This window comes from Erinaceus europaeus, chromosome 1 (assembly GCF_950295315.1).
Source record: "Erinaceus europaeus chromosome 1, mEriEur2.1, whole genome shotgun sequence".
Taxonomy (NCBI): domain Eukaryota; kingdom Metazoa; phylum Chordata; class Mammalia; order Eulipotyphla; family Erinaceidae; genus Erinaceus; species Erinaceus europaeus.
This window is the reverse complement of record NC_080162.1, coordinates 105,294,522-105,322,096: the sequence shown is the minus strand read 5'-3', so window position 1 is coordinate 105,322,096 and position 27,575 is coordinate 105,294,522. Positions and strand designations below refer to the sequence as shown.

At 39.8% G+C, this 27,575-nt stretch overlaps 1 protein-coding gene across 2 annotated transcripts; it reads right to left on the bottom strand.

Moving 5' to 3' along the window:
• Positions 1 to 1,244: 1,244 nt before the first annotated feature.
• On the bottom strand, positions 1,245 to 27,062 carry LOC103126412 (cytochrome P450 2C9-like). 2 transcript variants are annotated; one of them, XM_060192213.1, is made up of 10 exons: positions 26,793 to 26,882; positions 25,702 to 26,622; positions 16,912 to 17,074; positions 16,329 to 16,478; positions 14,184 to 14,344; positions 13,778 to 13,954; positions 10,851 to 10,992; positions 8,150 to 8,337; positions 4,375 to 4,516; positions 1,245 to 1,991 (listed from the first exon to the last, which is right to left on the bottom strand). In XM_060192213.1, exons 2-10 carry the CDS (start codon positions 25,711 to 25,713, stop codon positions 1,810 to 1,812), a joined length of 1,317 nt encoding a protein of 438 aa, XP_060048196.1. In that variant the 5' UTR covers positions 25,714 to 26,622; positions 26,793 to 26,882; the 3' UTR covers positions 1,245 to 1,809. The 2 variants fall into 2 exon arrangements, with proteins under 2 accessions (XP_060048196.1, XP_060048192.1); XM_060192209.1 differs by lacking the exon at positions 25,702 to 26,622 and having other exon boundaries at positions 26,793 to 27,062.
• Between the last annotated feature and the right edge of the window lie 513 nt (positions 27,063 to 27,575).

Genomic DNA, 27,575 nt, shown 5'->3' with positions numbered 1-27,575 from the left:
TTTTCATTTCATTTTAATTTATTTATTTTCCCTTTTGTTGCCCTTGTTTTTCAATGTTGTTGTAGTTACTGATGCCATCATAGTTAGATAGGACAGAGAGAAATGGAGAAAGGAGGGGAAGACAGAGAGGGGGAGAGAAAGATAGACACCTGCAGACCTGCTTCACCACCTGTGAAGTGACTCCCTGGCAGGTGGGGAGCCGGGGCTTGAACCGGGATTCTTAAGCTGCTCCTTGTGCTTTGCACCACATGCGCTTAACCTGCTGTGCTACTGCCCGACTCCCATCTTCATTTCTTACCTGCATCACACACAAAGGATGGGAAATCTGAAAACTGAGTCACCAAATTGTGTTTTTTTAAAAACATGCAGAGAGAAGAATTAGCTATGTTTGTCATATACCGATCATTTGCTCTATGTCACACTGACTACATGGAACTATAGACCAGGAGATTATTTTAACAAGCATGATGCCCAAGATAAGTGTTGCAAAGTATGGAGAACAGATACATTCCAACAGTGAAACTCTTGTGCTCCTTTAATGGTGAGTAGGTCTTCCTGTGTCCTAAGAGAATGGTTCCTCTGTCTTCCTGTGTCTTAAGAGAACTTCACTGTGACTTTGATTTCCATTTTTCTGATAAAAATAGAATTTCTTTTCATTTGCTGTCTGGCCAACTGCATCACCTTTATTCAGCTGTCTGTTCAGTACTTCACAATTTTATTTTATTTTAAAAATTATTTTATTTATTTATTATTGGATAGAGACAGAGAGAAACTGAGAGGGGATGGGGGATAGAGAGAGGAAGAGAGAAAGAGACACCTGCAGCCCTGCTACACCACTCATGATCATAGGACAGAACAGTCCATTCTTCTGCACACCGCCCTCACAACTTGTCCCAGTCAAAGACTATCCTCAGCTACAGCTATTGGTTGGGGTTCTACTGCTATAGATTACAATTACCTGCACTAGAAACTGGTAGATTTAAACAGTTTTGGCTAATGGTATCAGTCAATTTTTCCCCTAGAAGATGAGGCTGCTCCTGAATAGTTTTTCTTACTTTTGAACACAAACCTAAAATAATGGTAGGTGACACACAGGTCAAGAGAGTTTTCTGTTCTCATTCTGTTTGTCCATAATGGCACTCATCATCATGAGATCCAGCAAGACTTACTTGGATGATTTTCTCCATGTGATACCTGCATCATTTACAAAGGAAGGGAAGTCTGAGAACTGCTCTTAAAGATGATTTTTTTATCTTTATTTATTTATTGGATAGAGACAGCCAGAGATTGAGAGGGAAAGGCATGGTAGAGATAGGAGAGAGACAGAGAGACACCTGCAACACTGCTTCACCACTTGTAAAGCTTTCCCCCTGCAGATGGGGACTGGGGGCCGGAACCTCAGTCCTTGTGCATTGCAACAGGTGCACTCAACCAGGTTTGCCACCGCCCAGCCATAAAGATGAATTTTTTAATTTAAACATACTGACAAGAGCTGATTCTGTTTGGTAAGACTAATCACTTTGCTCAGTGGCATTTTAACTACAGAAAACTACATGCCAGTAGATCACATTAACACATATGATAGCAGTAAATGACGTCACTGTAAAGAACAGCAGTCACAATGAGTCACTGGACCTCTTTGTTCCTGGAGGAAAGGCATTTCTAAATCTTGAGAGAACGGGGTTGTTGCAGGGGGAGAGGATAGGGAAGGTAATGTCATAAGGTGGAAGAACATGGAAGGAAATGAAAGAAGCCAAGGTGAGGAAGCAGATGAAAAATCACAACCAAAAGTGGGTAGCCTGTCTTTCTTCACACAGGTATCATACAGATCTGGTAAGGAGGTGGTACAGAAGCAAATCCATTGGCAATTGGGGTGGTATCAATATGCTCGGGTTCCACCAGGGATTTCAAGGTAAAATTCTGTAAAATGGTGGTCAAGAATAAAAACAGCTCCATACGTGCCAGGCTTTCTCCTGCACATGACCGTTTTCCTGAAAACAACAAACACAGACAGCAGGGATTACTTGACCATTGTGTTTCTGGCTGACAGAGACCATGCAGTAACTATATGATGATGGTGACTTCAAGACCATAAATCATTTAATGATAGGTGCGATGGGTAAAAGGAAGGAAGGACGTTTGATTGTTCAGTCAAACAAAGAATAAGACACATATGCTATCCAACTAAAATCTTCACAAGTCTCCATTCAGCAATTATTATCTCTATGTACTATGCAAAACAGTTCATTAAATAGTGCTCTTTAGACAAAAAAAAAATAGGTTTTTTTCTCGTAAAGAAGATTGGTGGAATTTTGATGTATATCACATTAAATCTGTATATGGCTCTGGGGAGAATATTCATTTTGATGATATTAATTCTTCCAATCCATGAACATGGGATGTTGTTCTAATTCTTGGTATCATTTTCTATTTCCTTGAGTAGCGACTCATAGTTTTTAGTAGACAAGTCTTTCACTTCTTTGGTCAGCTTTATTCCTAGGTATTTTATTAATTTTGCTGCAACAGTGAGTGAGAGTGATTTCTGAATATCCTCTTCTTCGGATTTAGTGCTTGCATAAAGAAATGACACTGATTTTTGTACATTGATTTTGTAGCCTGACACCTTGCAATATTGCCAAATAACTTCCAGTAGTTTTCTGCTGTATTCTTTAGGTTTTTCTTTGTATACAATCATATCACCTGCAAATAGTGAGAGCTTGACTTCTTCCCTTCCAATCTGTATTCCTTTGATTTCTTTCTCTTGCCTGACTGCTATGGCAAGAACTTCCAATACTATGTTGAAGAGTAATGGAGATAGTGGACAGCCCTGTCTCGTCCCCAATCTGAGGGGGAATGCTTTCAGCTTCTGTCCATTGAGTATGATGTTGGCTGTAGGTTTGCTATATATGGACTCCACTGTCTTGAGGAATTTCCCATCTATTCCCATTTTTGGTAGTGTTTTGAGCATGAATGGGTGTTGGATCGTGTCAAAGGCTTTCTCTGCATCTATTGAGATAATCATGTGGTTTTTTTGTTTTGCTTTTATTGATGTGGTGAATGGCATTGATTGACTTACGTATGTTAAACCAGTCTTGCATTCCTGGGATGAATCCCACATGGTTGTGATGAACAGTCTTTTTTGGTATACTGCTGTATCCGGTTGGCCAGGATCTTGTTTAATATTTTGGCATCTATGTTCATCAGAGATATTGGTCTGTAGTTTTCCTTTATTGTTGTGTCCCTATCTGCTTTTGGTATCAGAGTGATGTTGTCTTCGTAGAACGTGAAAGGGAGTGTTCCTATTTCTTCGATCTTGTGGAAGAGCTTTGGAAGTATAGGTGCTGTTTGCTGATGTTTTTGTGGAATTTGTTTGTAAAGCCATCTGGTCCAAGACTTTTGTTGTTGGGGAGATCCTTAATAACTGTTCTGATTTCTTTGTCCGTGATTGTTGCATTTAGGCTTCGTAGTTCTTCTTGGTTCAATTTTGGAAGGGCATATGTTTCTAGGAATTCTTCCATTTCTTCCAGATTCTCTAGCTTGGTGGCCTATAGTTCTTCGTAGCAAAAAATTGTTTTTGAACGAGAGCACTCCCTGCTCTGCTCTGGCTTATGGTGGAGCAGGGAATTGAAACTGAGACTTTGTAGCCTTAGGCATGTGAGTCTCTTTGCATAGCCATTATGCTATCTACCCCCATGCAAAAATGAAAAGTTTTTTCAAAAAACAAAAGTATGTTGCTTTACTTTCTTTTATGAGTGTAATATGTGGTCATTTTTTTTATCCATGCTTTACATATTTTTTCTATACCCTATGTCTACTGACTCTTCATTAATCTCTGGCACATCAAGAAAATGTAAGTTTTAGGGGCCGGGTGGTGGCACACCTGGTTGAGTGCACATGTTACAGTCCTCAAGGACCCAGATTTGAGCCCCTGGTTCCCACATGCAGGGGGAAAGCTTTGCAAGTGGTGAAGCAGGGCTACAGGTGTCTATCTGATTCTCTCCCTCTCTATGTCTTCTCTCCCTCTCTATTTCTGGCTATTTCTATCCAATAAATAAAGATAATGCAAAAAAATTTTTTTTAATCCAAGTTTTGTCTCACGTGATTAATTTTAACTAACATGCTCTTTTATTTCTACACCACCATTAAAAAATCTTTTCTGAGTTTTGATGAATTGATTGTGTCATCTCTACAACCATCCAGTAGTTCACCCAACAATGCAGAGGTGTCATAAGGAAGGAAAATCTGTAGGCACTGGGGTGGAGCTCATTATAATAGACAAAGAGCAATTCTGTCTGCCCAGGAGTGGTTGCTATGTGAGTGTCCAATACTCCTAAAGAGGAAACTTGTTGTCTGAGGGACTAAAGGGAATGTTACCTGTTGAGAAAGCCATGAAGTGGTCACTCTTCTTAAAGTTGCCACTCTCATCCAGGAAGTGGTGAGGATCGAACATGTTTGGCTTGGGGAATTCTTTGTCATCATGCAACACAGATGTCAGTGAGGTAATTACAGTCATGCCCTGGAATGAGTGGAGGCCAACTGATTATGGAGTCGTAGAAATGGAAGAAATAGGGGGTCAGGCGGTACCGCAGCAGGTTAAGCGCACGTGGTACAAAGCGCAAGGACCAGCATAAGTATCATGGTTTGAGCTCACTTGTAGGGGAGTCGCTTCACAGGTGGTGAAGCAGTTCTGCAGGCATCTATCTTTCTCTCCCCCTCTCTGTCTTCCCTCCTCTCTCCATTTCTCTCTGTCCTATCCAACAATGAACAACATCAACAATAACAATAATAACCACAACAAGGCTACAAAAGGGCAACAAAGGAGGAAAAATGGCCTCCAGTGCAATGAATTCATGGTGCAGGCACTGAGCCCCAGCAATAACCCTGGAGGCAAAAAAAAAAAGAAAGAAAAAAAAGAAAAAAAAGAAATAGATGAAATATTGCTAAACATTTAGTACAATTTTAAAAAAAATTTTGTAAATGAAAAAATCCCAGGTTGAAGGAAGAAAAGTGGTATGTTGAGGCAGACTGAAGAAGAAATAATTGAGGGTAACTTCAAGGCCAGTGGACGTGACAGCAGTAAAGTACATGCTAACAGCACTTGCAGTGCTGAATACATGTGTCCTAGGATGCCCTGAGTCTGTTTGCTTATCAGTGTTTTTGGACACTGCTGTTTGTCTCCACCTGCTGCTTTAATTGCTTGAACTTTCACTCATACTGTATATGTGTTTTAGTTCAAAATAGAAATGTGTCTTTGAGCTCAGACTACATGCAATTATTTTAGGATGTTTGTAAAAAGGCATGTAATAAAATTAAAGTATTCTTTTTCATGATCATATGAGTTCAGTAAACAGTATTAGTATTTATTATTGCCATGCAGATTTTCTTTTTCTTTTTTCTTTTTTTCACCAGTGTAATACTCAGCTCTGTGTGTGGTGCATGGAATGAACCTGGGACTATGAAGGCAAAGGGAAGGCAGTCTCTTTGCATAACCATTATGATACCTGCCCAGCCCACCATGCAGATTTTCTATCTGCATTATAATATGAGATATTTTCATGATTATTAAACCTTCAGAAACACACAAATAGAGAGGCCCTCTGTGGGCTGCCATAGGACCTTGCTCTCAACATGAATCAATAATGGTAGAGAATGTTCCATCTTATGAAGGGGGGCTGGATAACATATGCTATCTTCCACCTGAGGAAGTTGGTTTCTGAAATTGGGGCAGCTTGGAACATTCCTACACGTGACCACAGAATGTGAGCTCAGATCTACAGGGATGCAGAGGTCACATAGGCTCCTAAGCTGAATATGGGCCCCAGATCACATCACACCTTTCCCATACTTGGGAGCTACTCTCTTCCCTGATCCAGCTTCCTGGTCCTTTTTCCAGCCATGATATCATCTCCCCAGACAATAACTTAGGTCCACGTGCATATCAGATGTTATGCTCAGAAAAAAAAAAAAGAAAAGAATGAAAGAAAAAAAAACACTAATAGAGTCATGGGCCCTTTGGAATATAACTAAAATAGGCCTACTAACTACCTACAAAACAGAGACCCCCAACTCTTCATCTGCACTATTCCAGCCTTTAGGTTCATAATTAGTCAACAATTCATTTGGCTTTTTATATTAACTGTTCTTTCAGCCACCAGGTTCCAGATGCTACCATGATGCCAACTGGACTTCCCTGGGCAGATAACCCCACCAATGTGTCCTGGAACCCTGCTTCCCCAGACCTCTGCCCCACCAGGGAAAGAGAGAGGCAGGATGGGAGTACTTATCAACCTTTCAATGTCCATGTTCATCAGGGAAGCAGTTACAGAAGTCAGACCTTCCACCTTCTGCACCTCATAATGACCCTGGGTCCATGCTCCCAGAGGGATAAAGAACAGGAAATTAATCAGGGGAGGGGATGGGATGTGGAGTTCTGGTGGTGGTAATTGTGTGGAGTTGTACCCTTCTTATCCTATGGTTTTTCTCAGTGCTTTTAAAATTTTTTTTAATATTTATTTATTTGTTTGTTCTCTTTTTTGTTGCCCTTGTTATTTTATAGTTGTAGTTATTATTGTTGTTACTGATGTCATTGTTGTTGGATAGGACAGAAAGAAATGGAGATAGGAGAGGAAGACAGAGAGGGTGAGAGAAAGATAGACAGCTGCAGACCTGCTTCACCACTTGTAAAGAAACTTTCCTGCAGGTGGGGAGCCAGGGGCTCAAACCGGGATCCTTAAGCCAATACTTGGCACTTTGTGCCACCTGCACTTAACAAACTGCACTACTGCCAACTCTCCAGTGTTTCTTTTTAAAAAAAAAAAGCTTTTTTTAAAATTTTTTTACCAGAGCACTTTTTAGCTCTGGCCTATGGTGGTGCGGGAGATTGAACCTGGGACTTTGGAGCCTCAGTCTGTTTGTATAACCATTATGCTATCTACCCTCTGCCCCAGTGTTTCTTTTTCATAAAAAATTATATAAAAGAGAAAATAAACACACAAATTATAAAAAGAAATAAGAAAACCCTTCATTTTGCTAATATTCATTTATGGTCATCAATTGAAGAAAGTTGGATTGATTAATAATATTGCATGAATAAATAGGAAATCTGAATAAGGAGACATCATGCTATGAGTAAAGTCTTCAATAGAGATACCATAGATCTTTATTACTAAATGTTAAATAAGAATCATGTTGATAAAAAACATCTACTAGATACCAGAATGAAGATAACACAGACAATAGTGAGTACAGTTTCCATATACCAGCTTTTCACTATGAGATTTAAAGAGACATACAAATAACTAAATACCTCTCTTAAGAAACCATAACTGCTAAATAATCCGTAGTTTAGAAAAAATTGCCCTGGGAGTCGGGTGGTAGCACAGCAGTCTAAACACACCTGGCACAAGCAGAAGGACCAGCATAAGGATCCTGGTTTGAGCTCCAGGCTCCCCACTTGCAGGGAAGTCACTTCAGAAGTGGAGAAGCAGGTCTGCAGGTGTCTATCTTTCTCTCCCCCTCTCTGTCTTCCCCTCCTCTCTCCATTTCTCTCTGTCCTATCCAACAATGACAACATCAACAACAACAGTAATAACTACAAGAATAATAAAAAGGGCAACAAAAAGGGAATAAATAGATATTTTTTAAATTTTAAAAATGGCCCTAATAAGTCCAGGATATATTTTATATAATTATTATCTGAACTCTTCATAAAATCAAATTGACTGATAGAAAACAGGCCAGGTTAGGAGCTCAGAAGTAGAGCAGAGAATTTGCATGCCAGGTTGATCCACTGCCTTAGGTATCTGAGAGCAACAGTCTATTTTGTCTTCCTCTGTCTTTCTGATCTTCTCTGATGCAATAAAAATAAATGTCTTGAAAAAAGGAAAAGAAAGCAGAAGGAGAAAACAGCTAAAGGATAAACATCTAAAGGACAGTGAACAATATTAAAGAAATAGAGCGAAGTTAGAAGACTTGCAGTTTATAAACTAAACTGGAAACAACAAAAAATCCAACCAAGCCTCCAGGCAGATTATGCCTTTTTTTTCTCTCTCTTATATACTCTCTCAGTCACAGAGCATTGAATCTATACCGTGAAATAGATAGATCTGAATAGAGTCTCTGAGGTCTGTATAAGAGAAACAAAGGTTACCTTAGGGATGACATAGTTCCTGAATTTAATGTCACGGGTCACGGCATGGGGCAGGTTTATGGGCAGGAGGTCAATGTATCTCTGGACCTCATGCACCAAGGCGTCCATGTAGGGCATGTGGCTCCTGTCCTGCATGCTGGGACTCCGGTGTCTGCCAATCACACGCTCAATCTCTTCCTGGGCCTTAGCTGATAAAGACACAATATGCAATGATGGCAAAGAGAGGGGCTGGGTGATGCACACCTAGTTAATTAAGCGCACACAGTACCATGTGCAAGGACCCGGATTCAAGCCCCAGCTTCTTTACTTGCAGAGGGGACCATGTGTGAGTGGTGAAGCAGGTCTCAGGTGTCTGTCTTTCTCTTTCCCTGTCTTCCCCTTCCCTCTCAATTTCTTTCTGTCAAAAAGAAAAGAAAAGAGAAGAAAAGGAAAGGAAAGGGGAGAGGGAAAGGCAGGGGAGAGGAGGGAAGAGAAGAGGCACAAAAGAAAAAAGTGTGGGGCCAGGCAGTGGTGCACCTGGTTAAATGCACACATTTCAGTGCGCAAGAACCCATGTTCGAGCCCCTGGTCCCACCTGCAGGACAAAAGCTTCACGAGCAGTGAGACAATGCTGCAGGTCTCTTTCTATATATGTATATATATATTACCCCCCTCTCTATTTCTCTGTATCTATCCAATAATAAATAAAAAAATATTTTTCAAAGAAAAATGCAAACACCATCTAGGTATCAATTCAAGGTGATATTCAAGGTATTACGAAGGCATCTCTACATCAGTAGAAGTATCACGTGTGTGCTATTTGAAATAGGAACTCTTCATCTTACATATGAAAAGAATCCACTTTAATAATTCCAGCTATTTCTTCTAAAAGTTATATTCCATTTCTGAATAATGAATTTTTTTGTTTCCTACTTAACCTGTTTTTTAGACAATATCAATGTCTTGATATAGGGACTGAGAATTTACATCTAATACCTACCTATAAAAAAGCATACTCTCTGAAGTATATGCACTACTCCACTTGCCATATATGTTAATTTATAGTTTTAACTATCAAAGTATTCATTTAAATATCATTCTAACTACAGAAACAATAACCCTGCTAAGACAACTAAGATTATTTCTTCAACTACACCATGTTAATTGGCAATTAAAAATTTACTTACCTATTAATTTAGGATTATTTCCAACAGCCAAGACAGATCTTTTGAATTCCTAATAACAATTTTGATATATTGAAAATGTAACATAATTAATCACTTCTGTTATCTCTCCTCACACCTAGTTATCTGCTGCTCTGATTTGAAATAGGCTTTCGAGGCCTGGTAGTAGCAATGTAGAAATGATCTCTGAGAGACTCATTAGATCTCAACAATTTTCCACTTGGGCTTTAATAGGGAAAATTCTCACTCAGACATGTTACTCTGTGCAAGGACCCTGTTTAAAGACCCCACTCCCCACCTGTAAGGGTGGAGGGAGGCTTCACAAGCAGTGAAACACTGTTGCAGGTGCCTCTCTCATGTTAACTCTGCTCTCTCTCTCTCTCTCTCAATTTTTGTTGATACAGAAGGAAACAAAGTAAAAAGATGGGCTGGCAGTGGCACACTTGGTTGAGTGCACACACTACAGTGCACAAGGAACCAGGTTCAGGGCCCTGGTCCCCACCTGCAGGGGGAAAGCTTCATGACTGGTGAAGCAGGGCTGCAGGTAACCCCCTCTCTCTTCCCTCTCAGTTCCCCCCTTAAATTATCTCTGTCTCTATCCAATAATAGATAAAAAGTTTTTTAATTAAAAAAAAGGTGGAAAGTAGAAAATAGGAAGGAAGGGAATGAGGGAGGGGTAAAGGGAGGGAGAGAAAGATCATTTGGGGCCATATATTTGTTTTTTTCCTGAATTTCTTAATTATTTTTATTTATTTACTGGGTAAAGACAGCCAGAAGTTGAGAGGAAAGGGGGTGGCAGAGATAGGATAGAGACAGAGAGACACCTGCAACACTGCTTCACCACTTGCAAAGTTTTCCCTCTGCAAGGTGGGGACCAGGTGCTCAAACCCAGGTCCTTACACATTGTAACATGTGAGCTCAGCCAGGTGTGCCACCACATTGCCTGGAGCTGTACATTTGTCATGTAGCCACTAAGTCCCAGTAATAACCCCAGTGATTAAAAAAAAAATTAAGGGAGTCGGGCAGTAGTGAAGCGGGATAAGCACAGGCAGAGCAAAGTACAGGACCAGCATAAAGATCCAGGTTCGAGCCTGGCTACCCACCTGCAGGGAAGTCGCTTTGCAATCAGTGAAGCAGGTCAGCAGGTGTCTATCTTTCTCTCCCCCTCTCTGTCTTCCCCTCCTCTTTCCATTTCTCTCTGTCCTATCCAACAATGAAGACATCAACAACAACAATAATAATAACTATAACAATAAAACAACAAGGGCAACAAAAGGGAATAAATAAATAAATATTAAAAAATTAAATCCAACAGTGCTTTGCTGAGTTTGTTACAGCCCACAATTTCTTCTCTCCTCCCAGTGATACTTCCATATATTATAAAGATGTCACACTAATCTCTCTTCACTAAATTTGGGAAAAATTATTTGGTCAGTTTTTCAGATAAAATGTAGATTCTCTACAGTGGATGGGGGTTGCATTTGAAGTGTTTTGCAAGATGTTTCCTATAATTCATCCAGCCCACCGTGCTGTCCTACCTGCGACCTCTGGGTGTTTCAGCAGCAGGAGGAGGGCATATCTCAGGGTAGTGCTCATGGTCTCTGTCCCAGCTGCAAACAGATCAACTGCAGTGGTTGCCAAGTTTTCCAGAGTGAACTCAGTCTGCTGATTGTGTTTCTCCTAGGATGATACAATGAAATTTCTCAGTGAATTAATGTTCAGAATTACAGTAATTCAAAATAACTTACAGGACAGGAGAGATAGCATAATGGTTATGCCAAAAAGACTCTTGTGACTGAGACTCTGAGGTCCTTGGTTCAACACCTGGCACCACCATACACCAGAGCTGAGCAGCACTCTGGTAAAAATAAAATAAAATGAAATATCTTAACAACATACAGCTATAAGGTCAAGCCCATATATAAACTGCAAGATCTGTTTTAGAAAAAACTCCTTGATGATGTGCAAGATAGTGCAGACAATGTGACCCATGGTTTTCAACTGCTTCATCTCTAAACAAGGAGATTGTATCAAAATCCCTGCTGGTCTTTTGAAGATATTTACATTCATTTGCAATTTTTGAAGTGAGACTAGAAACTATCTTAAAAATTAAACACAAAATCAGAAGGTACATAATTTACAATATAAAATCATTCTTTCAGACTCTCTTACTTGAGGCTCCAATGTCCCAGGTTCAATCCCCTGCACCACTAGAAACCAGAGCTGAACAGTGCTCTGGCAGAAAAAAAAAAAAAAAAGAAAGAAAAAAGAACTAAAACCCTTCTTTCTTCCTTTCTTTCTTTCTTTCCTTCCTTCTTCCTTCCTTTCTCTCTTTCTTCCTTCCTTTCTCTCTCTCTTTCTTTCTTTCATACATGAAGGTGACAGGCTGTCACAAAAGTCTCTCATGACTGAAGGAATCAGCAGGGAATGGTCAAAGACTCCAACTAAGTCCTGTTAAAATACAATCAATTCTTATACCAGAGACCATGTGGTTTCTCAAAAGCAGATCACTCTCTCTGTCTCTAAGTTTTCCTCCCTGTCATGCCTCCTGCCTCATGAGATCTGTTACAGCAACTAATAACCAAATGCTGAAGATTAGCAAGAAGTCAAGGAACTAGAGAGAGATCCTTGATCTCCCACTCCAGGTTTTGATCCTAAAGCAACCCAGATCAGGGCAGAAAAGACTATGCAATGCTAAGTCCAGCTCAGCATCTTGACAGTCACATGGCACTACACAGAGCAGTGACTAACGTTTATATTTACAGTCTTAGACAATAGTCAGACTAGTACCTAAAAATGAAGAGAAATACCACAAGACCTGCCACAGACCTCATCAGCCATTGGAAAAATTGACCCTACTAAGGAAGGTATTTTCTGTTTGTTTGGTTTTTGTTTGTGTTTTTGTTGTGCTTTGACTTGGATTTAGATAAAAAGAAAACACAGCACTGAGTCTTCCTTCAGTGGGGTGGGGGATAGGTTTGAACATGGGTGGCATACAGGACACCTATTTCTACTATATGATTTAAACAATAAAAGATATTTCTTCAAAACTGCCATGAAACTATGCCACACTTCAAACTTCTGGACAAAAATCCAACAACTGATAATTTTTTCTAAATGACCTACCAAAATAAGAGAAGGTAAGGACTAAAGAAAAGAATTTCATAGTGAAAATGGAAGAAACTGTCAGCACACACAAGCCCATCCCCAAAGTCCCCCAAAATACTAACCCATGGATAATCACAGCGGGATGGCACATATATAAAACTGACACCAAAATGAGTGGGGGTAGGGTTGGGTGGTCAAACACCTGGTTGAGTGCATATGTTACAATGTGCAAGGACCCAAGTTCAAGCCCCTGGTCCCCACCTGAAGGGGGAAAGCTTCATAAGTAGTGAAGCAGTGATGCAGGTATCTCTCTGTCTCTATCTTCCCCTTCCTCTCAATTTCTGTTTCTATTCAATAAACAAATAAATAAAGATAATTAAAATCTTAATCTGATAAAAAAATTAGTGGGAGATGTTTAAATAGGTGAAAATTAACCCAGGATGTAGACTGATTGGAGAGGTAAAGAAAGACTAACAAACTCTCAAGATCTCTAGTTTAAAATGTACACATGTATAGTTATTATAAATATTAATTTTTACTTTACCTTTTATATTATATATTATATTTTATAATTCATATAAATATAAATATAATTTTTTCTACACATGCAAATTCATAGCATAATTATTCATTAATTAGATGATGTGCTCCTGGTATGAAAACCAACATGAATACTATTGGAATAGTATTGCGATCACACCAGGAAATGTTTATATTTTCAATTGATTGATTTTTGGCAAAGTGTCATGATGATTAGGTTGGAAAAAAATGTCTTTTCAACAAATGGTAGGGGATCCAAATAGCCATCAAAGTCCAACTACATATCTATACCATTTCTTTCTATTTTTAAACTTAATTAAGGCTGTGGTACCCACCTACTCTCTGCCACCACATCTCTGAGCCTACATATACCATTTATACATCTAGACTTCAGACCCTCCCCTTCACTGGAAGAATATCCAATCACTGGAAATGCAAGAACCTTAGCACGAATTTGAAAATTCCCCATCTTCTTACACACTGTGTGCCATGGTAATATCCAGTGTCACATTGTGGCGTGTATTTTAAATTTTCTACCTTGTTCACAATTGCATCCATTTCACCTGAGTTATCTTTCTGTCTATAAACATGTAAATTACGAATACCTAGAGAGCAGGATTAGTATATTCCACTTTCTATAACAATTAGTTTTCATTTTCCATAATACTTAGTACACAAGTATGTATACAGAAGTACTTAGAGGTCTTGACAGCATTACTTGTCTGATCATTAAATAATCTCTGGGAAATACACAGTTAACTAATGAATCACAAAATGCATTATCAATTAAATAACTGTACTACTGTTAACATGTTACCTGCTTCATTTTAATCAGGAAACAGTCAATCAGGTCCCGGGGATTATTAACATCTAGGGATTCTTGATGTTCCTTTGTTTTCTCCAAAATGTAACTTTTTATAAAATCATAATTTTTTAACACTTGGTTATGCCTCCCTGGGAAATAATCAAGTAGGACAGGGAAAGCATTACAGAGCTAGAAGAGAAAACAATACTTTTTTAAAATAAAAATGCACAGAATGAAGACGACGTATGATGTGTCAAGCATGTTTAGAAAGTATATAATATTGACAAATTATGATTACCACCTCTAAAGCAAGACTGTGGCACTTTCACTTGAAGCTTGGCACATCTGAAGATTGCATTTATGGGAGACTAGACGAGAGCATAAATGATTTCTAAGTGTGAAAGAATCTTTACTTTACCTGAATCCATGGAGAGCTGATAATCCTGACATTTTCATTAAGTCTTTCCATGATGTTCAGAAACATTTCATCTGAATAATCAAAACGTTTCTTGAAAATAATTGAGCATATCACATTGCAGGGAGCACTTCCCAGGATAAAAGTGGGGTCACAGGGTGAAGCTAAAGAATCAGAAACAATTAAAAACACAATTTAAATTATAAATATGTATCTATGTTGTACACACATATGAACAGCTTTTATACAACCAGAAGATAAATTGAGAAACTTTTACATCCCTATATTACATACAAATTCTTTTAACAGAAAACTAGATGGCATGCATAAAATTAAAATCATTTTCCTTTAATTGAATCAGGCTATGTCAAACTAGCTAGTAATATAATTATTATTTCTAAATATACAGTTTACATTCCCTGCTTGTTATTTATAACACCTATTTTCCAAGGTACTAGTCAATTACAGGGAACAAATTTAAATATCTCACTTTCTAGATAATTTAATAGTTAAAGATATGAGTATTAATTAGTAGGGCACCTACGTAAAAACCCTGTGTGGAGGGTGAACGTGGATGTTCAGCTCCATGGGCCGGGGCAGGGGTGTGTGTGGGGGGTTGTAATTGGATGGGACACAGTGGGAATAGTGTTTATGTACACTCCTATTAATTTGTAATTATATAAATCACTATTTAAGTAATATGAGAGGGGGAAAATTGAGTGAATGTCTCAAACTTTTTAAAGCAAAGACTGAGTCTTTTTAATGCATAGGCTGAGTCTTAAGATATGTTGACTCTCTTAAAAGCTTAGTCCAGGGAGAACAAAAGCAACCTGTGGCACAGCTATATGCAAATGATGTCAAAGGGCATAAAATATCGTGAGGGTGTGTATGATGCAGCAAATCCTAACAAGGGGATATTTCAAAGTTAACCCAATTGCCAAACATTGTGATTATCGAAATAACTATCTATTGTCTTCTTGGACCCTAAGACAACAGGAATCTCCTGCTTCCTCTATAGAGCCTATGTTTCTCCCAATCCTGGAACCTCTGGGATGGGGCTCACTTCCCTGCATGCTTCTCTCAAGTCAGGCCAAATGATATTGCACCCACCGATTCCAGCCTAATCAGTGCAACAAGTACCATCTCAGCATGCTCCACCTCAGACTGTGAACAGAGACGTCAGGCATGGATTGCCAACCCTTCACCCTCATCACTCGGGTGAGACCTTTCCTTTCATGGTATTCTCTATTCCATTACAGGAGGTTCTCTTCCTAACAGGGTCCCAAGGCCTAGATATAGGCCTGGTCCCATTCGATAGGGCATATGTTTGCATGTATCCATAAACTAGGGCAAAATATATACCTGAAAGCAAAAGTACACAATAGTCTGCAGTGAGTCAGTATCAAGTTCATAATGAAATAGTGTCTACTTAGACTTAGATACCCTCCAACCTACTTCCTAATACAGTTCTCTCACTCACTCCAAAGCTAACCTTAGCAAAGCAAGGACTGCAAAAGCTGAGTAAGGGCAAAAGACTGGCATACTCTAATGATGACTCTTTAGTCACTATCAGGCCATTCCACCAGCTGGGGCCCTAATCGGGGAATCCTGAGATTCCCAAACAGACATGATGGGCCTAGACCTCAAATAAATCCCTCTCTCCATTGTTGCCAGTCATTTCTATCAGGAACAACAAAATAGAACCCTTTGTGGGCCCCCATAGGACCTTGCCCTCAACTTGGATCAACAATGGTAGAGAATGTTCCATCCTCCAAAGGAAGGATAGACAACATACTCTATGCTACACCTGAGGAAGTTGGGTCGATACTGGGGCAGCATGAAATGTTCCTAGTCATGACCATAGAATGTGAGCTCAGATCTAGAGGGATGTAGAGTTCACACAGGCTCCTAAAGCTAATTATGGGACCCAGATCACATGAAATTGATGGGGTTTACAGTCAACAATATTTATACCCCTTTCCCATATTGGGGGGCTACTCTCTTCCCTGATCCATCTTTCTGTCGTTTTTCCAGCCATGACATCATCTCTCTAGACAATAACTTGGATCCACCTGCAATGTTTCCAAAATTCATTGAAATATAGAAAAGTCTGTTAAGGTAAGAGCTACAGAACATCGATTCACACACCATTGGTTTTCCTGAACTCCTCCACGATGCAGCGGGCTTCCTCTTGAACTCGGTCCTCAATGCTCCTCTTCCCCATCCCAAAGTTCCGCAGGGTCATGAGGGAGAATCGATGGGTCTCTTTCCATATCTTCCCATTGCTGAAAACAACTCCTACCAGAAGGGGAAATAAAAATTGAGATGTTAATTCTAGGGAAGGTAAAAGAATAATAGAGACAGAGAGTGAGAGAGAGAAGTGGGGGGTGGTGCTCTGACCCCGGCATAGGGTTAAGCACACAAAGTTCAAAGGACAAGGACCAGTGCAAGGATCCCAGCCCCCCACCTGCAGGGGTTCACCTCACAAGTGGTGAAGCAGGTCTACAAGTGTCTATCCTTCTCTCTCCCTCTCCTTCTCCCTCTCCTCTCTCCCCTCGCAAGTTCTCTCTGTCCCATCAAAAAAAAATCTTTTAAAAAAGGAAGAAAGAAAAAGAATCTGACACTAGGCATCCATTCAGAAAAGCCCAGCTGTGCTGTAGAGCATCAAAGGCCTCTTCTCCATCTTCCCACCATCATTCCCAGGGCTGCACATATATACACTTGCACCTACCATGTCCTTTACTAAGTTTATCAAATACCGGGAAGCTGCCTCTGCCAGCAAACTCTTCCCCCAGATCAGTCAGGGCTTCCTTCACAGCTTCATATCCATGGAGAACGACAGTGGGCTTCATGCCAAAATACACAGTGAACACAGGGCCATACACTTTTGACAGCTGTGAAAGGAAATGCATAAAATATCAAGAAAAGTCACTGTTTGATAGTATATCATGCATAGTTCTGTTATTTATATGTTTATTCTGTCACACACTACTTAAATATTTCTTAATAATGCATAAATATGAAGGTGATAACACAGCTGTCATTTAGGCATAACCTGGCTGGGTCAGTGACCCAAGCAGTGGGTTTATTTACCCCACTTGCAGAAAAGGAGGTTGAGACAGGAGACTTCCAGTTCATAATCCAGTATTTCATGTCTAGTCTACAAAACCTCCACATTTGATCCTCATTTATATAAAACTCTGATCTTTGAGCAGCATATCAATATTCAACAACTATATATAAATTTTAAGTTTTCTTTATTATTTTAATATCTTTAAAAATATTTATTTACTTATTCCCTTTTGTTGGCCTTGTGTTATTGTTGTAGTTATTGTTGTTGTTGTTATTGATGTCGTTGTTGTTGAAAAGGACAGAGAGAAATGCAGAGAGGAGGGGAAGATAGAGCAGGGGAGAGAGAAAGATAGACACCTGCAGACCTGCTTCACTGCCTGTGAAGCTGCTCCCCTGCAGGTGGGGAGCCAAGGGCTCAAACCAGGATCCAACCACTGGTCCTTGCACTTTGCTCACCTGTGCTTAACCCGCTGCGCTACAGCCCGACTTCCTTTCTTTATTATTTTTTGTATTTATTCCTTCATTTTAAAAATATATTTTATTTTTATTTTATTCATTTGTTCCCTTTTGTTGCCCTTGTTGTTTTATTGGTGTGGTTGTTGTTGGATAGAACAAAGAGAAATGGAGAGAGGAGAGGAAGACAGAGGGAGAGAGAAAGACACCTGAACACCTACTTCGCCATGTGTGAAGCGACTCTCCTGCAGGTGGGGAGTCAGGGCTCAAACCTGGAGCCTTACTCCAGTCCTTGCACTACATGCCAACTGAGCTTAACCCGCTGTGCTACAGCCCAACTCCATTTATTTATTTTTTTACCAGAGTACTGCTTAGCTCTGGCCTATGGTGGTGTGGGGGAGGGGGAGTTGCCTGGATTTTGGAGCCTCAAGCATGAAAGCCTCTTTGCACAACCATTATGCTATCTACCCCCATCCAACAATTATATTTACATAAATACTCAGAGGACTCTACTCAGTAGGGTTTACTGTGGAAATTCTCACTCACAGACCCTGGAAAGGATATAAGATTCTGTACTTCTAAAATCAATTCTAGTAAATTTAAAACCCAATCTGATCATCAGATATTTCTAACAAAGATACACAATCAGCATCACAGAGACAGATTCAGGGCATATGTACTTTATGAAGAAGTTTCTTCTACCCTGCAGCAATCATGATAACAGCTGATGCAGAATCCAGGGAACACTGGTACCAACATTGGATCGACCTTCTCGTGGTGCATCCCGTGAGTACCCATTTATTGGGGAATCTGACGATCCTTCCTAGCCGACTGAATCCACATGGATCCCATTCACTTTCAAAGCCAGCAACAAGCAGACATCAGGCTCAACCTGATGCTGTTGACTGGCTACGGAAAAAGGGCAAACGCTAGAAGAAGAAGAACTGATTTCCTTTTCCTTTCTCTCCACTATGCTTGTCCTGAGCACCAAACAATTTCACTAACATCAGGCACAATTTGTCTCAAGGAAGTTCAAATCCTATGGAAATCTCTAATATCAGCTTATATTATTGATAGTTACTATAGTCAGTCTGTAATAAAAATTTTAAATGAATAGATAAAGAAAGAAAAAAATCACATTCTACGAATGTGAATGAATTCCAACCTAGAATGTTCCCAGAAATGACTATGAGAATTCGACTTCCGGAGGCGGAGCTACGAGCAGCAGATCGCTTTCTCTCCTCTCCTCTCTTCTCCTGGATCAACTAGGAATACCAAAGGAGACCACCCGGACCGAAACAAGACAGGACTAGAATGACCACAGAAACCCAGTAAATCACCCGTGAGTACAAACACACATGGCTGGTGACAGAGAGGAGAGAGGGGCCTAAGGAGAGATTAAGTGACTGCTAACAGTTCAACAGTTTGTCAGTGGAGACACCACCTCCAGTCTGCTCCACCAACAAGGGGACAGCTGAAGGGAGGAAAGGACTCCCCAGAGACTCACCAAGTGCAACTCTGAGTCTCCATTGCTACTACCCTCAGAATCTGGAGCAGCAACAGGGAGGGACACCAGGGGACAGAGATCTAACCAGGAAACTCAGGAGAAGACCTATACCTCGGTGGCATAGCTGAGGGGCTGTGAAAGTCTCTTTGCATAACCGCTGGATTATCTCTGCCACACCCTGCTTTATCTCTTGGTCAGGAGTCAGTGATTAAGCTAAGAAGCCTATTGATAGTTTAAAAGCCCTCAGGCTCCCATAGCCTACAGGGGAAAAAAAAAAAAAGGCTTTTACACCACTGAACTCCAACTCAGGGATTGAAAAAACTGTTAACTTATATAAAATGGTTAAAACAACAAGAAAAAATATTGGAGACTCAAACCAGGACAAGAGTCCAGCTAAAAGTCCTCCAGAGGGTGAAGCACAAAACAACGAGTTCAACATCCAAACATTAGCTAAGGAAATAATAACAGGAGTGAGTAAAGAATTTGAAAAAATTGTAATCAGAAATGCAGGAACAACAAATGAGAATATGGAAGAAAATTCTAATTATCTCATGGTTATTAGAGAGTTGAAAGCTGAAATCTCTGAGCTAAGACGGCAACTAGCTGAACAAGCTAAAACAGTATCAGAGCAGGGCAACAAAATAGATGAACTCCAGAAAGCAGTAGAGGGCAGAGAGAATAGAATCAATGAGGCTGAAGACAGAATTAACAGGATTGAGGATGAATTAGAGACAACTAAAAAAAGAAGTAAGAGATCTCAAAAAGAGATTAAGAGATGCTGAAAACAACAACAGAGTCCTATGGGATGACTTCAAAAGAAACAATATACGCATTATTGGCTTACCAGAGGAAGAAAGAGAAGGGGAGGAAGAAAGCATTCTCCAGGCCATAATAGCTGAAAATTTCTCTAGTCTACACAACACCAAAGACATAAAGATTCAAGAAGCCCAGAGGGTCCCAAACAGAATTAACCCAGACCTAAAGACACCAAGACATGTCTATACTTAGATTGGAAAGGAATAAGGATAAAGAAAGGATCCTCAAGGCTGCAAGAGAAAAACAAAGAGTCACCTACAGAGGAAAACCCATAAGATTAGCAGCAGACTTCTCCATACAAACACTACAGGCCAGAAGAGAATGGCAAGATATCTATCGAGTGCTCAATGAGAAAGGCTTTCAGCCAAGAGTACTATATCCTGCTAGATTGTCATTCAGCCTAGATGGAAGCATCAAAACCTTCTCAGACAAGCAACAGTTGAAGGAAGCAACCATCACCAAGCCTGCCCTGAAAGAAGTTCTGAAAGGTCTCCTATAAACAACCAGACCACCACAAATAGGACATATATCAAAACACTCTAAAACTCTACAAGAATGGCGTTAAAATATCTTCAATCTTTGATATCAATAAATGTGAATGGCCTGAATTCACCTATTAAAAGACACAGAGTAGGAAGATGGATCAGAAAACACAACCCAACAATATGTTGTCTACAGGAAACTCACCTAACGCAACAAGACAAACACAGACTTAAAGTGAAAGGATGGAAAACTATCATTCAAGCCAATGGCCCACACAAAAGGGCAGGAACAGCTATTCTCATATCTGACATGATAGACTTTAAAATAGATAAGATTAAAAAAGATAGGAATGGACACTACTTAATGCTCAGAGGATCAGTCAATCAAGAGGACTTCACAATTATTAATATCTATGCACCCAATGAGAAGCCATCTAAATACATCAAACTTCTACTGAAAGAGCTACAGCAATATATTAACAGTAACACAATCATAGTAGGGGACTTCAACACCCCACTATCTCAACTTGACAGATCAGCCAGGCAGAAAATCAGTAAAGACATAAGGGAGCTAAATGAAGAGATAGATAAACTAGAACTATTGGACATTTTCAGAGTCATTCATCCCAAGAAACTGGAATACACATTTTACTCAAATCCACATGGATCATTCTCAAGGATAGACCATATGTTAGGCCACAAAGACAGCATCAGCCTATTCAAGAGCACTGAAGTCATCCCAAGCATCTTCTCAGACCACAGTGGAATAAAACTAACACTTAACAATCAACAAAAGATTAGTAACAGTGCCAAAATGTGGAAGCTCAACAGGACACTTCTTAACAACTTCTGGGTCAAAGAGGAAATCAAGGAAGAAATCAAAATGTTTCGAGAGTTCAATGAAAATGAAGACACAAACTATCAAAATATTTGGGACACAGCTAAAGCAGTCCTAAGAGGGAAGTTCATAGCTATACAAGCACACATTAGGAAACAAGAAAAGGCACAAATAAACAGCCTGATTGCACATCTTAAAGACCTAGAAGAAGAACAACAAAGGAATCCTAAAGCAACCAGAAGGACAGAAATTACTAAAGTTAGGGCAGAAATAAATAACACTGAGAATAGGAAAACCATACAAAAGATCAATGAAAGTAAATGTTGGTTCTTCGAAAGAGTAAACAAAATCGACAAGCCTTTAGCCAGACTCACAAAACAAAAAAGGGAGAAGACCCAAATAAATCGGATAGTAAATGAAAGAGGAGAAATCACAACAGACACTGCAGAAATTCAACATATCATGCGAGGCTTCTATGAACAACTATATGCCACCAAGTTAGAGAACCTGGAAGAAATGAATGATTTCCTAGATACCTACCAACTTCCAAAACTAAGTAAAGAGGAAGTGGATAACATGAACAGGCCCATCACAGCTAATGAAATTGAAACAGTTATCAAAAATCTTCCCAAAAATAAAAGTCCTGGACCAGATGAATTCTACAAAACTTTCAAAGAAGAACTAATATCTCTACTTTTAAAAGTCTTCCAGAAGATTGGAGACACTGGAATACTCCCTGCCAGCTTCTATGAAGCCAACATCACCCTGATACCAAAAGCAGACAGGGACACAACCAAAAAAGAAAACTACAGACCAATATCTCTGATGAACATAGATTCAAAAATATTGAACAAAAATCTAGCCAACCGGATACAGCAGTATATCAAAAAAAATGTTCATCATGACCAAGTGGGGTTTATCCCAGGCATGCAAGGATGGTTTAATAAACGTAAATCAATCAATGTGATCCACCACATCAACAAAAGCAAGACCAAAAACCACATGGTCATATCAATAGATGCAGAGAAAGCCTTTGACAAAATACAACATCCCTTTATGATCAAAACACTACAAAAAATAGGAATAGATGGAAAATTCCTGAAGATAGTGGAGTCTATATATAGCAAACCTACAGCCAACATCATACTCAATGGTGAAAAACTGGAAGCATTTCCCCTCAGATCAGGTACTAGACAGGGCTGCCCACTATCACCATTACTATTCAACATAGTGTTGGAAGTTCTTGCCATAGCAATCAGGCAGGAGCAAGGAATTAAAGGCATACAGATTGGAAGAGAAGAAGTCAAACTCTCCTTATTTGCAGATGACATGATAGTATACATGGAAAAACCTAAGGAATCCAGCAAGAAGCTTTTGGAAATCATCAGGCAATACAGTAATGTGTCAGGCTATAAAATTAACATTCAAAAGTCAGTGGCATTCCTCTATGCAAACACTAAGTTAGAAGAAATTGAAATCCAGAAATCAGTTCCTTTTTCTATAGCAACAAAAACAATAAAATATCTAGGAATAAACCTAACCAAAGAAGTGAAAGACTTGTATACTGAAAATTATGAGTCACTACTCAAAGAAATTGAAAAAGACACAAAGAAGTGGAAAGATATTCCATGTTCATGGGTTGGAAGAATTAACATCATCAAAATGAATATATTACCCAGAGCCATCTACAAATTTAATGCTATCCCCATCAAGATCCCAAGCACATTTTTTAGGAGAATAGAAAAAATGCTACAAATGTTTATCTGGAACCAGAAAAGACCTAGAATTGCAAAAACAATCTTGAGAAAAAAGAACAGAACCGGAGGCATCACACTGCCAGATCTCAAACTGTATTATAGGGCCATTGTCATCAAAACTGCTTGGTACTGGAACATGAACAGACACACTGACCAGTGGAATAGAATCAAGAGCCCAGAAATGAGGCCCGACATGTATGGACATCTAATCTTTGACAAAGGGGCCCAGACTATTATATGGGGGAAGCAGAGTCTCTTCAACAAATGGTGTTGGAAACAATGGGTTGAAACATGCAGAAGAATGAAACTGAATCACTGTATTTCACCAAATACAAAAGTAAATCCCAAGTGGATCAAGGACTTGGATGTTAGACCAGAAACTATCAGATACTTAGAGGAAAATATTGGAAGAACTTTTTTCCGCATAAATTTTAAAGACATTTTCAATGAAACGAATCCAATTACAAAGAAGACGAAGGCAAGTATAAACCTATGGGACTACATCAGATTAAAAAGCTTCTTCACAGCAAAAGAAACCACTACCCAAATCAAGAGACCCCTCACAGAATGGGAGAAGATCTTTACATGCCATACATCAGATAAGAGTTTAATAACCAACATATATAAAGAGCTTGCCAGACTCAACAACAAGACAACAAATAAACCCATCCAAAAATGGGGGGAGGACTTGGACAGAATATTCACCACAGAAGAGATCCAAAAGGCCGAGAAACACATGAAAAAATGCTCCAACTCTCTGATTGTCAGAGAAATGCAAATCAAGACAACAATGAGATATCACTTCATCCTGTAAGAATGTCACACATCAGAAAAGGTAACAGCAGCAAATGCTGGAGAGGGTGTGGGGTCAAAGGAACCGTCCTGCACTGCTGGTGGGAATGTCAATTGGTCCAACATCTGTGGAGAACAGTCTGGAGAACTCTCAGAAGGCTAGAAATGGACCTACCCTATGACCCTGCAATTCCCCTCCTGGGGATATATCCTAAGGAACCCAACACATCCATCCAAAACGATCTGTGTACACATATGTTCTTGGCAGCACAATTTGTAATAGCCAAAACCTGGAAGCAACCCAGGTATCCAGCAACAGATGAGTGGCTGAGCAAGTTGTGGTCTATATACACAATGGAATACTACTCAGCTGTAAAAAATGGTGACTTCACCGTTTTCAGCCGATCTTGGATGGACCTTGAAAGAATCATGTTGAGTGAAATAAGTCAGAAACAGAAGGATGAATACGGGATGATCTCACTCTCAGGTCGAAGTTGAAAAACAAGATTAGAAAAGAAAACACAAGTCGAACCTGAAATGGAATTGGAGTATTACACCAAAGTAAAAGACTCTGGGGTGGGTGGGTGGTTGGTTGGGGAGAATACAGGTCCATGAAAGATGATGAATGAAATAGTGGGGGTTGTATTGTTAAATGGGAATCTGGGGAATGTTATGCATGTAAAAAAAAAAAAAAAAGAAGGAGTAGAAATGCAAAGCAGAAATTGACTGAGTTTGGAGTATGGCACCAAAGTAAGAAAGCAGAAGTACACTAGAGTTTGCAGTGAGTACCTCCCTAATACTTCCTCTCCACTTTTCCAAGCTTTGGGTCCATGATTGCTCCACAATTTGTTTGGCTTTGTATGTTAACTCTCTTTTCAGTCACCAGGTTCCAGGTGTCATCAGGATGCCGGCCAGACTTCCCTGGATTGAAGACGCCACCAATATGTCCTGGAGCTCAGCTTCCCCAGAGACCCACCCTACTAGGGAAAGAGAGAGGCAGACTGGGAGTATGGACCGACCAGTCAACGCCCATGTTCAGCGGGGAAGCAATTACAGAAGCCAGACCTTCTACCTTCTGCAACCCACAATGACCCTGGGTCCATGCTCCCAGAGGGATAGAGAATGGGAAAGCTATCGGGGGAGGGGGTGGGATATGGAGATTGGGCGGTGGGAATTGTGTGGAGTTGTACTCCTCCTACCCTATGGTTTTGTTAATTAATCCTTTCTTAAATAAAAAAAAAATTAAAAAAAAAAAAGAAATGACTATGAGCTGCAAATGCAGACTGGCAGGGACTCAGAGACTATACAGATTCCTGTGTAAATATGAATAGATATGGGACCTGGGTCAGATAAACATGGTAAACAGTTGATTAATTGTATTTATATACTTTATTCATGTTTAGGAGCTACTCTCTGCCCCGATCCAGCCTTTTAGTCCTATTCTCAACAATGACACCACCTTCCTAGACAATATTCTTAGACCACCTACCTCCATGGTAACTATCAAACTCCAGCAAAAGTTACCAAAGTCATGGGCCTCCATGAATATGCCTAAATTGACTTCCTGGCTTCTTTCCACCTATTCTCATCTGCTCTATTCCTACTTTTTGGTTCCTGTTTATTAAATATTTTGTCCTGCTTTATAACTTACTGCCTTTCAGCCACCAAGTTGCAGATGCTATTATGATTTCATCCTGAAATCTCTGGGTAGATGGTCTCGCCAATGTGTCCAAGAACCTCAGCTCTCCAGAGCCATACCCCATGAGGGAAAGATAGAAATAAGCTGAGTTATGAATTGACCTACCAATGCAAACATCAAACAGAAAAGCAATGACAGAGCCAGATCCTCCACCTCCTGCAACCCATAAAGAAGTTTGGTCCATATTCCCTGAAAGGTAAATGTCAGGGGAAGATGACCAGAGAGCTCTGAATTCCTATTCCATCTGGACCTAGAGAGAGAAAGTGTGGGGAGGGGGAGGAAGGAAACTCAGAAGTAATAGGTATGACTTAGAAAGGAAGGGAAGGAACAACCATAGAAACATGAGCAAATATGTATAAATATACATAGTTTTGAAATAATAGTCAACCCATATCTGTGATCTTGGGAAAACACCTAAGGTTTCCAATGGAGTGAATAGGGACACAGAGCCCTGGTGGTGGGAAAGGTGTGGAAGTATACCCTTGTAATCTTGTGATTTAGTAAATCAATATTAAATAACTAATTGAGAAAGATAACAGTTCCAGACTTTCTGCATCCCACAATGACCTTGGATACATACTCCCAGAGGGTTAAACAATAGGAAAGTTATAAGGTGAGGGGAGACAAGGAGAGGGGATACAGAGTTCTGGTGGTGGGAATTGTGTGGAGTTGTACCCCTCTTATCCTATGGTCTTGTCAATGTTTCATTTTTATAAATAAAAATTAAAATAAAACTTATTCACAAAGATTTTAAAAAATGTAATGAAGTCAGCTTCTTCACCTCATGATGGATGGAGCTTGAAGAAATCATGTTAAGTGAGATAAGCCAGAAAGAGAAGGATAAATATGGGATGATCTCACTCATGGACGGAAGTTGAGAAATAAGAACAGAAGAGAAAACACACAGTAGAACTTGGGCTAGGTTTGCTGTATGACACCAAAGTAAAGGATTCTGGGGAGGGCCTGAGCAGTTTTCAGGTCCTGTGGATGATGCAGAAGAGGGCCGAGGCTGGAGGTGAGAATATTCTGCAGAAAATTGAGAAATTTTATGCATGTATCAACAAGTGTAAGCCATTAATCCTCCCAATAAAAAAATATATAGTTGTGTAAACAAGCATTACATCAATAAAAAGTTAAATAAATAATTAGTTTCCTTATTCTTTCTAAGCCACTGGAGGAGCAGAAATCATACTTACGGAATTGAAGGATTTGGTGAGGTTCTTAACATCTAACTGTAGAAGGTTCCCAATAACTGGGAGAGGAGGAGGGCCAGGTGGGAGCTTCCCTTTCCCAGAACTCTGTTTCCAGAGAGAAAGGAGAATTAAGCAGAGGAGAGAGAGCAGCAGGATTACAACTAGATCCATTGAAGTTTTCTCTTTTTGGACAACTGTGAGCCTGAAATCTAAAATTTTTCTAAATGCACACCCAGTGATTCAGCTGGTGCTTCTCTGAGTTGTGAAGAGATCAATCAGTTGTTTCAACTTTATATTCTCTTCTGAGTAGACTTTGGACCACTGAGAAAGATTAAAAAAAAAAAAAGAACTCTTTGATCCCGTTTTCCTTCTGGCTGTTGACCTCTCCGGTCATTCTGGTTCAGTTGTACTGCACTGAGGTAAAGGTATTGTTATTCAAAGAAATGTGGCTTCAATGTGTAGTCAGGACTCAGAATTACTGACATAAATAACTTGATGTCAAATGACCTTTGAATCAGTCAGTCAATTAAATAACTGCTAAGAGTGTGTGCCTTGAAAAAGCAGTGTGTTCAAGCACATGTGGAGCAAATCACAAGGACCAGCTTAAGAATCCCGGTTCCAGCCCCGAGCTCCCCATCTGCAGGGGAGTCACTTCACAAGAAGAAGCAGGTCTGCAGGTGTCTCTCTTTCTCTCCTCCTCTCTGTTTTCCCCTCCTCTCTCCATTTCTCTCTGTCCTAACAATGATGACAACAATAACAATAATAATTACAACAACAATAAAAAAC